The sequence below is a fragment of the Dipteris shenzhenensis genome, chromosome 22, assembly GCF_047967505.1.
Source record: "Dipteris shenzhenensis isolate YYH24624 ecotype China chromosome 22, Dip_SZ_1.0, whole genome shotgun sequence".
In the NCBI taxonomy this organism is placed as follows: Eukaryota; Viridiplantae; Streptophyta; class Polypodiopsida; order Gleicheniales; family Dipteridaceae; genus Dipteris; species Dipteris shenzhenensis.
Window position 1 is genome coordinate 2,045,967 of NC_141617.1, and position 11,612 is coordinate 2,057,578.

General features: G+C 44.9%; 1 protein-coding gene across 1 annotated transcript; it reads left to right on the forward strand.

Moving 5' to 3' along the window:
• The first annotated feature begins 9,745 nt into the window (after positions 1 to 9,745).
• Positions 9,746 to 11,161, forward strand: LOC147887612 (uncharacterized). The gene has a single exon (XM_087393063.1). The coding sequence runs from the start codon at positions 9,746 to 9,748 to the stop codon at positions 11,159 to 11,161; it is 1,416 nt and encodes a 471-aa protein (XP_087249189.1).
• Positions 11,162 to 11,612: the final 451 nt, after the last annotated feature.

The window sequence follows — 11,612 nt, forward strand, 5'->3', positions numbered from 1 at the left end:
CAAAAATGTATGCATTATACCTTCCACGTGGCACATACCAAATCAGTTGGAGACCAAATCTTGCATGGATGTACGTCTAGGGTAGCCTAAGAGCCGTGTGAAGTTTCATCCCCAACAAGGTTTAGGATTTAGGGTTCAGGGTTTAGGGTTTAGGGTTTAGTCGTGCTAGTAGGAATTGTAAAAATGTACGCATTATACCTTCTACGTGGCACAAACCAAATCTATTGGAGACCAAATCTTGCGTGGATGTACATCTAGGGTAGCCTAAGAGCGGTGTGAAGTTTCATCCCCAACAGGTTTTAGGATTTAGGGTTCAGGGTTTAGGGTTTAGGGTTTAGTCATGCTAGTAGGAATTGTAAAAATGTACGCATTATACCTTCTATGTGACGCAAACCAAATCAGTTGGAGACCAAATCTTGCGTGGATGTACATCTAGGGTAGCCTAAGAGCCATGTGAAGTTTCATCCCCAATAGGGTTTAGGATTTAGGGTTCAGGGTTTAGGGTTTAGGGTTTAGTCGTGCTAGTAGGAATTGTAAAAATGTACGCATTATACCTTCTACGTGGCGCAAACCAAATCAGTTGGAGACCAAATCTTGCGTGGATGTACGTCTAGGGTGCCCTAAGAGCCGTGTGAAGTTTCATCCCCAACAGGGTTTGGGGTTTAGGGTTCAGGGTTTAGGGTTTAGGGTTTAGTCGTGCTAGTAGGGATTGTAAAAATGTACGCATTATACCTTCCACGTGGCGCATACCAAATCAGTTGAACAAATCTTGCTTGGATGTATGTCTAGGGTAGCCTAAGAGCTGTGTGAAGTTTCATCCCCAACAGGGTTTAGGGTTTAGGGTTTAGGATTTAGGGTTTAGTCGTGCTAGTAGGGATTGTAAAAATGTACGCATTATACCTTCTACGTGGCACAAATCAAATCAGTTGGAGACCAAATCTTGCATGGATGTACGTCTAGGGTAGCCTAAGAGCCGTGTGAAGTTTCATCCCCAACAGGGTTTAGGGTTTAGGGTTCAAGGTTTAGGGTTTAGGGTTTAGTCGTGCTAGTAGGGATTGTAAAAATGTATGCATTATACCTTCTATGTGGCACAAACCAAATCAATTGGAGACCAAATCTTGCATGGATGTACATCTAGGGTAGCGTAAGAAATGTGTGAAGTTTCATCCCCAACAAGGTTTAGGGTTTAGTCGTACTAGTAGGGATTGTAAAAATGTATGCATTATACCTTCTACGTGGTGCAAACCAAATCAGTTGGAGACCAAATCTTGCGTGGATGTACGTCTAGGGTAGCCTAAGAGCCGTGTGAAGTTTCATCCCCAACAGGGTTTAGGGTTTAGGGTTTAGGGTTTAGTCGTGCTAGTAGGGATTGTAAAAATGTACGCATTATACCTTCTACGTGGCGCAAACCAAATCAGTTGGAGACCAAATCTTGCATTGATGTACGTCTAGGGTAGCGTAAGAGCCGTGTGAAGTTTCATCCCCAACAGGGTTTAGGGTTCAGGGTTTAGGGTTTAGTCGTGCTAGTAGGGATTGTAAAAATGTACGCATTATACCTTCCATGTGGTGCAAACCAAACCAGTTGGAGACCAAATCTTGCGTGGATATACGTCTATGGTAGCCTAAGAGCCGTGTGAAGTCTCATCCCTAACAGGGTTTAGGGTTTAGGGTTCAGGGTTTAGGGTTTAGGGTTTAGTCGTGCTAGTAGGGATTGTAAAAATGTACGCATTATACCTTCTATGTGGCGCAAACCAAATCAGTGGAGACCAAATCTTGCATGGATGTACGTCTAGGGTAGCCTAAGAGCCGTGTGAAGTTTCATCCCCAACAGGGTTTAGGATTTAGGGTTCAGGGTTTAGTCATGCTAGTAGGGATTATAAAAATGTACGCATTATAGCTTCTACGTGGCGCAAAAACCAAATCAGTTGGAGACCAAATCTTACGTGGATGTACGTCTAGGGTAGCCTAAGAGCCGTGTGAAGTTCCATCCCTAACAGGGTTTAGGATTTAGGGTTCAGGGTTTAGGGTTTAGGGTTTAGTCGTGCTAGTAGGGATTGTAAAAATGTACGCATTATACCTTCTACGTGGCACAAACCAAATCAGTGGAGACCAAATCTTGCATGGATGTACGTCTAGGGTAGCCTAAGAGCCGTGTGAAGTTTCATCCCCAATAGGGTTTAGGATTTAGGGTTCAGGGTTTAGGGTTTCGGGTTTAGTCATGCTAGTAGGGATTGTAAAAATGTACGCATTATACCTTCTACGTGGCACAAACCAAATCAGTTGGAGACCAAATCTTGCATGGATGTACGTCTAGAGTGGCCTAAGAGTCGTGCAAAGTTTCATCCCCAACAGATAAGTCCACACGTGTATTTCGTTAGTACGTGCGCCATAGCTTTACCGCAGTCATGCTAGTAGGTATTGTAAAAATGTACGCATTGTACCTTCCACATTGCGCATACCAAATCAGTTCGAGACCAAATCTTGCGTGGATGTACGTCTAGGGTAGTCTAAGATCCGTGCAAAGTTTAATCTCCAACAGATAAGTCCACATGCATATTTCGTTAGTACGTGCGCCATTTTTCATACGTAGTCATGCTAGTAGGGATTGTAAAAATGTATGCATTATACCTTCCATGTGACGCATACCAAATCAATTGGACACCAAATCTTGCGTGGATGTATGTCTACGATAGCCTAAGAGCCGTGCAAAGTTTAATCTCCAACAGATAAGTCCACATGCATATTTCGTTAGTACGTGCGCCATTTTTCACACGTAGTCGTGCTAGTAGGGATTGTAAAAATGTACGCATTATACCTTCCATGTGGCGCATACCAAATCAGTTCGAGACTAAATCTTGCGTGGATGTACTTCTAGGGTAGTCTAAGAGCCGTGTGAAGTTTCATCCCCAACAAATAAGTCCACATGCATATTTCATTAGTACGTGCGCCATTTTTCATACGTAGTCGTGCTAGTAGGGATTGTAAAAATGTACGCATTATACCTTCCATGTGGCGCATACCAAATCAGTTGGACACCAAATCTTGCGTGGATGTACGTCTATGGTAGCCTAAGAGCCATGCAAAGTTTAATCTCCAACAGAGAAGTCCACATGCATATTTCGTTAGTACGTGCGCCATTTTTCACACGTAGTCGTGCTAGTAGGGATTGTAAAAATGTACGCATTATACCTTCCACGTGGCGCATATCAAATCAGTTCGAGACCAAATCTTGCATGGATGTACGTCTAGGGTAGTCTAAGAGTCGTGTGAAGTTTCATCCCCAACAGATAAGTCCACGTGCATATTTCATTAGTACGTGCACCATAGCTTTGCCGCAGTCGTGCTAGTAGGGATTGTAAATATCGTGGCATTGTACCTTCCACGTGGTGCATACCAAATCAGTTCAGACCAAATCTCCCGTGGATGTATGTCTAGGGTGGCCTAAGAGTCATGCGAAGTTTCATCCCCAACAGATAAGTCCACACACGTATTTCGTTAGTACGTGCGCGCATTTTCTTAGTCACGTTTTTAAAATGTCCTAAAGCACAAAACAAATTACAACATTACTACTAATAAACAATTTTTTGTTTTACAAACACAACAAATCCCATTGAGAAGACATCGGACATCATGTATAAAATAGAATCTAATACAATGATGTGTATGAATGTGTATACAGCCATCAGAGTGAAATACAAAATATGAGTCCATGAAAATTACAATGGTACGGTCACACAGTGAGCCTATAGATATCGAATACAAAAATGTATAATCAACTAGTGATACCCAATAAAAATCAATCTGATCAACTGATGTTCCCAAAAAATATGATATGTAATGTGCTACTCCTCAGGATCAGCTCTCATGCCAATAGTTGCAAGTATGCTCTCGTGATCCACCACTGCAAGGCACCATAGTGGAGTGGACATCGCCTTGCGAGTGCGAACACGACTCAAAGTAATCTTGATCCCAACAACAAGATGAGAATACATGTATGCCTCCTAATCCGCCATGTACTCCTAGAACTCAATATAGCGACCACGCCTCTGTATCTGCTGAAAATAGTGGCCACCTACGATCATGCTATGAGCATTGAAGTGCATCCCATGCCCATCCACTGTATCCTCATTCAGCACACTCTTCAGCATAGAGCATCGCAACAAATAATCCACACCCTCCTCATTGCCCTCCGAAGCAATAACCACGAAGATATCACCAATACGCAAAATATCTGTAAGCATGTCATAATCTCTAGAGGAACTGAATCCCGCATCCTGATCATCATGTACCTCCTCCCAAGGCTGGAAGGGAGAAAGCACTCGCCGTACCCATGGATCGGCCCATGGTATCATGGAGCACCCTCCCCAATCATCATCAATGCATGCAGAGGAAAAACATGCAAACCGTCCAGAAAAGATCGCGGGGTGAGACTCACCTACGCTCCTGATGGAATGGAAATCAAGAGTGCCAGGCACTGAATGATAATCAAAAGGCCTAGACCGATCAAGACTCCCAATGTCCACGCACCAAAAATACCGGCTCACTACCCTATCGTCACGCGACTGAAACGAGGAGATAGCACTAGTGGATAAGTGCTGGCTGCACCACCGCACCACATCATGTGCATCCTTGAAGCGATCGGCACTGTGACGCAACTGGTATCGACGCAAAGCACGCTTCTCGCAAGCACCTGCACCATCGTGCTCTCCCTTACCATGCCCTGTCTCGAAGTAGCTCCATGTGATTGGAATGCCTGTCTCTTGGTGCCATCTGCAGAACCAATAAAACTGTCTAGCAGATTTGAACTGACCACCGCAACCGTCTGACCAGATCCAGCGCCGCTGCCATGTGACACCATGATCCCTCAAGAAACTATCATGCAAAGTGAAGCAATGTTGCACAATGGGCATCATGCGATCGATCATCATTAATGTAGAAGTGATACTCTCGCACAATGACGCATGAGTCCATGGTGCTATCAATGCCATCCACATGAGTCTGTGCATGACGATAGCTAATGTGCACAAATATAGCAGCCTGCAATATGGCATTGAAAAAAAATATGACTATTGAAATAATTCAATATAATGAGGCGGGGAAAAAATCAATACTCAATCACACGTCACCTGTTCGGAGAAATAATACTCCGATTGGATCTCATGCTGTGGTGCAAAGGTGTAATTCTCTGCAAAGTCCACCACTGAGACAACCACCCCTGTAGGAAATGTCCTCAAACATGCACGGAACTGACGATCCTCCCATTTCACAGTGTGCGAGTGGTGTATGTAGCGGTACAGCTTCCCTCGAAAACTGTCAATGAATACAACACGTGGTGTCTCCTTCCCCACAAGCTGCAACCTCCTCGACTGTGCACCACCATCTAATGTCAAGGTACTGTACTCATACTGCTGCCAACGAACCATCTGCACATCACAAGTATCTAGTGCAACTCGTGGCACTCTAGCAAAGTCACCACACAAAGTACACGTGCCTTCCACACAATCAAGGGAGTGGAATAAAGCATCACCATCTCGTGTACACAATATGGAATGAATGAAGTCATGAGGGCTAGTAGGAACCACTCCCCTATGACCATCAAGGGAACGGAATACGTCATACATCAATCCAAAATCCACATGGTAGCGACAATAGCATGTGTCATGCTCCTGAGAGCATCGCACAAACCATGGCCTGCATCGCTCAAATGACCTCTACCCAATCTTGAACTCCAGGTGCACCTCTACAAACTGAGTGTTCAACTCAGTCTGGGTACACTCCAAAAAACATGCACCATGCTCAATGTACACAAGTGCTGCGTGACACCCTCTTCTGTAATGCCTTCTTGAACACCGGGGATGCTCTGCAATGCTCCTCCCAAAACTGTTGTATGAAGGACCTAGTGGAATCATCCAACAATCGATCGCTGCGAGGTGCATGACCACTCGAAGCCCAAAGAGCATCAATCTCACTATCCTCTAGACTCTGCCTCCTAATGATGCCTGCTCGTAATGTGCGCGGTGCAATCTGAAGAAGACGTGAAGTGGTACGCACATGGCCTATCATATGAGGTCTACTAATGGCAGCCACAATAGCACGACGTGCTGCCAAGGCATCACTGGAGTTCCTATGCTTAATAGAAGCATAGGAACGTCAAACACTGCTAAGGACCTCGCTAGATACAACCCTATCTCTACGTGCACCAAGACCAGCAAGCCTCCCACACTCTACCAAGTTAGGGTGATCAATCAGGGATGTGAGAAGAGAAGACTGCGAAGCTGGCATGAGGTCACAAAAAAAAGATTGCACAATCTTGCTAGTACGATGACGGATAGTGGACTTCGGCAAGTCACGTCGTGAAGCAACACTGCTGCTGCAAGGTGGGGCAAGGGGATCAATGGGAGATGGTAGGGTGGACGAGGGAAGGGAGGCGCCAAGGGGAGCGGGGGGAGGGGGAGGGGGAGGGGGAGGGGGGAGGGTGGAGGGGGAAGAGGTAGAGGTGGAGGCCAAAATGTAGGTGGCTAGGGGAAGGGCGGAGGCTAGAGGTAGGGGAGCGAATGAGGATGGGGGGACAATGGAGGTGGGGGTGGGGGTGGGGGTGGAGGTGGGGGTGGAGGTGGGATGTAGAGGTAGAGGTGGAGGTGGATCAGTGGTGGCAGCGCGAGTTCGAGCTCTAGAGGCTCTCTTGCGCTCACGAGCCTTCCGCTTGCGCTCCTCGTCAATGAGATTTGGGGGGGGGTTCCTACATCTTTCACGTCTACTAGCTCTACAGCTTTGAGAACCCATTCTCAATGAAAGTAGGATGGAAGGTGTGACAAAGTGATGAGGAGGCAAGAATGGGTGAAATGAACCAAAACGTGGTGTCTTATAGAGAGCCTCAACTCATCCACTAGATTGCTCTTAGATTGCTCTTCATTATTATTGGTGGAGAGGTGCTAAGATTAAAACTAATTGGCTAAGTTTTGTACCTTCAAATACCTCGATCGAGGTATGCTATGCCCAGATCATATACCTCAATCGAGGTATTCACTGCATTATGCATGTATAAACCTCGATTGAGGTACCCCTCGGTCATAGCACATACCCCTCGGTCATATACCTCGATCGAGGTATTGTATGCCTCACGCAGGTCATATACCTCGATTGAGGTATTCTATGCCTCGCACATCGTGATGTGTATACATGTGGCTGATGTGGCACCATGCATGGTCATGATGTGGCAATATAGTCTCTTCCATGATGTGGAAAGGTGATGTGGCATGATGAGTTGGCATTCATGAGGTGGTAGATTAACATGGCAAATTGAGGTGGAGGGATTGGTGATGTGGCAAGGTTGACGAGGTATGCCAAGGTGGCAAGGTGTGATGACATGGCTCATGATGTGGAATGATGAGGTGGCACATGTGGCAGCACGTGTGGCAATGTAAGGTGACATGGCAAGGAGTGATGTCACATCTCCTTGATGACATGGCACCACGTGGTCTAACAACGTGGCATGGTTTTGATGACTCAGCCTTCCGCATGGGGAGCATGCACACTCCAAAGGCTTGCCACTAGGGTCAGTGATGCTCCTAGCCTACCTCACCAAGCCTAATACCAAGCCTACCTTGTCTTGGTATTAGGCTTGGGTGGCCCTTTTTCCCCCACAAAAGGGAGATTTCACTCTTAGAGGCCATATCATACGTTTCCCTTACTCAAATTTAACCAAAATTTTTTCCTCTTATTCATCATGCAGAGGACTAAAAATATTGACATTTTTGAAATGTTTGGTCATGTTTGAGAATTACTAGATTTATTTTTAATATTATTTATTGATCCTCTAAGGAGTAAAAGTAAAAATTAAACTTCAATCTTCCTAAATCTAACCGTTGGATTTGGGATTTGATGATTCAACCACACACCCTTATGTGCATACTAACCTTCCACCGAATTGGATTTGCTTAATTATTCAAAATACTGAAAAAATGTGGTGTGCTACTAAAATGCATGTATTTTATGACTTTATTTATTATAAATAATTATTTATAATTAGATAAATCATTTGAAAAATTACCAATAAATCAAGTTAAGCTCTACATAATGCAAAGAGACCACTTACAAAGTTTCAATAACATTTAATCTAAAATGAGTGAGAAATTTTGAATTTAATATGACACTCTCTGTTCGTGACAAACGTGTGACCACCCTGGAACCATGCCGTGTGACACAAAGAAATTTTTTGTGTGTGCATCAAATTTTTTATCAGACTATACGATTGTGTGCACAATAGCAAGTGTGATGTTGTGTCAGAAGACTTCAAAGACTAGATCCATAGGGAAGTAGGTGAGATTTGCATTTTTGTGTGCTAAAAAGCTTGTTTTTCCACCTCCTAAGGATTGGGGAGTTAACAAAAAGTGGACACCCTTAGCTTGCTACTTCCCATTGGCCTATCAGAAAGGAGAGATTGTGATAGGCGATAAGAAATCACCAAGTGTTGTAATCTTCACGTAGTAATGGTCTCATCAATTTATGGTTCTCATAATTATAATTGAAAGGAGCATTAATTTGTCTAAAATTCTAATTTTCCTTTTGATTTTATGTTCAATATGTTTTTCAATGTTGTATTTGCAAAGTAGCGAGTAGGTTGCTAGTAAATTGGAGGTGTCATAAATTCACATTTCCCCACAAATCACACTTAACATCAACCATTTCTCTGATGTTAGTGGGCCCATTCTCGCATGCCTCATGTTAGGTGATAGATGCATTATAGAGCATGGCTAGATCAATGTTGCATAAAGATGAATATTCGCTACCTTCACACAAGTCCATATGGGCAAAAGAAAAAGGGTTGTGGGAAGGCAAAAATATTTTCATCTGGCCTTGGCATGCCACCCAATGCCTTGACACATGGACTCAATGGGCCTTGCAAGACTTGAACTCTGGATCAACCAATGGGAGTTTTTGCAAGCCTGTGCAACCAATAAGGCCCATACAACTTTTTGTACATTAGCCAAGCATGTGTGAATGATCTAGTTGTCTGGACACGTTTTCACAATACAATTGTCCCAATGGTTGTAAATCCCAATACGGGAAGAATCCATCTTTCTTACACGAAGGGCCTTGATGGAGATTAAGGCAGATCTAGAAAGGGACCTATTTCTAGTGATCGGATTCTGTAACTTGTGACCCCTCTATTTTTGGTAATTGCATTGCAGCAATAGACTCCCCTCCCCACGACCCTCCACGTGGGGTATGCGTCATGGATGACTTTTCTGAGTTGAAAAGTGCTCGAAAATTGGTGTGCAGCTGTGGATCATTAGCCACTTGGCACTTTCCCTCTTGAAAAGGCCTCCTTGGCACATTCCGCAACATGTAAAGGCCTGGGCTTCTGAGCCATCTAATTAGACCACTTTTAGCAAGGGAATCAGGCCCCCGTTTCATATAAATGACACGTCGCCCAAACCCATCGGCCCTGCCATCGATCGCATGTCTTTTGCGTTGTGCTACGCCATGTGGTAAAATGTTGTGACATGTAGACCCATGCGACTATGCCAAATCCTTGACGGGCTAGACACTAGAATAAGCCTGGGCATTTAATGGGCTCCCCCCACCCATAGCCCATTACCTGTATGGGTGAGCTATGCGTGCATGCACGGCTACATCACGTTACAATATGTCTTCGTATTTTATTAACAGAATAGATAGAAATAGAAGAGTAGAACCCCGTCAACCTCTCTTGCTGCGCTCTCCCTCGCCGCCTGCAGGATCCATGGCCTTGCAACTCCAGTACTGCTGCTGCCGCTGCTCAGCCTTCTCCCTTACTTTCATCTCAATCTCCTTCCTCGCTGCCTTCTCTTGCCTCCTCCTCTTCACCTTCCGAAACTCTTCCCTCCTCCTCCCCTCATCCCACCAGCTCCTTGTCCTTCCACCTCCCTCTCACCAGCCCTCCTCCATAGCTGTCGTCGTCCCTGGCCCTTGCAACTGTTCCCTCCAGCCACCCTCGCTTTACCACCAGCCCATCCTCGTCGACTGCAGGTGCCCATCTCCAGAGCCGCCCACCACCTCCATTGTGAAAGAGATCGTTCAGGAACCCTGCCCAACGCAAAACGCGCAGACTCGTCAGGGCCCTTGGTATGCTGAAGGTAAGGTCTGGCACTATCCTGTGGCGTTTCCGCGTTGCACACTCGATACTTGTTTCAACTATTCTAGGTGCGACAACATGGATGATATCTTGATTTACAGCTACGACCTGCCGAATCCCCCCGTGAAGTTCTTCTCTCTCCTCAATAAGACTCGGTGGCACACGGAAAATCCAGAGAAGGCGTGCCTTTTCTTCGTTTACATGGATACTCCCAGCATATTCAGATCTGAAATACATCCCAGCCAATTACCCTATTGGAATGGCGGTTTGAATCATGTAATCATCACCTTTACAGACATCTATGAGTCCAAAAGCCCCGCTCCTGGAACCATCGGGTATGCTTCACTTCTGATTTCCGATATGCATCAAACAATTTACAGACCCGGTTTCGACATCAGCATTCCGTTAGAAGGCAGAAGGCACCTGTCAGGACTCCAATCCATCAAACCATTTGACAGAAAGTACTTCCTCACCTTTCGAGGATTGAGATATGTCAACCAGAATATGAAAGGAGAAGGAGTTCTGAGAAGCTATGATTCCTTTAGAGGAATGCACAATGGCAAGGACGTAATTGTTTCAACTTCCTGCAAGCACTTTGTGAATGATGAACATAGATTGAAAGATCCGAGTCTCGGAGCGCATTGTGATGAAGATGATGCCGCTTATCCCAGCTACGAGTTTCAGGATCTCATGAATTCTACATTCGGTTTGGCTCCCGCGGGAATACAGCCCAGCTCGTACAGATTCGTGGAGATTCTGAGTGCGGGAGCAATCCCTGTGCTCATTGTTGATAATTATGTGAAACCTTTCGACACATTGGTGCAATGGCACCGCTGCATCGTCGAGTTTCCGTCCACGGAGATGCACCGCATCGTACCTGCATTGCGAGCAATGAGGAGAACTGAAGTAGAAAGAAGGCAAAAATATTGCCTAGAAATATACCGGATGTTCAAGGACGACGAGGCACTCCTGAGAAGCACAGTGAAAGCTCTGAAAGCAAGATTCATGGGAGCATTTTCGAGTTGGACGGAAGACGACGACTAACGTCAGAAAGCTCATCTTTACATGATGCCATCGTCCAAGGAATGAGGTTCTCATCAGGGAAGCGATCCGATTTGGGAATTAGGATTAAACGAAGGAACAAATCCTTCTTTTCGACATTGTGTACAGTGGACGTGAAAAGCAGTGTTGATTTCTTTGTTTTCGATGGTCTTCATTCGCAAGAATCCCATCGAGATGTGTGCTCGACATGAGTACTTTGATAATTTAAACTCGGGGAAATATAGAGTTTATATAATGATATACAAGTTGAATTTCATTCAAGTGGTCTGCCCGAACATTGTGGAATTGAAGTGTACACAAGTGAACATTGTGGAATTGAAGTGTAGACAAGTGAATGATCGGACCAGTATATGTAATTTGTATCTGCTCCAAATTTGATCTATAAATGAGCCCTATATTGTGGTTGGTGTTTGTATTAGTTGCTTGAAATTCT

Coding starts and splice junctions, on each gene's coding strand:
- LOC147887612 (XM_087393063.1), top strand. CDS start 9,746: ATGGCCTTGCAACTCCAGTACTGCTGCTGCCGCTGCTCAGCCTTCTCC.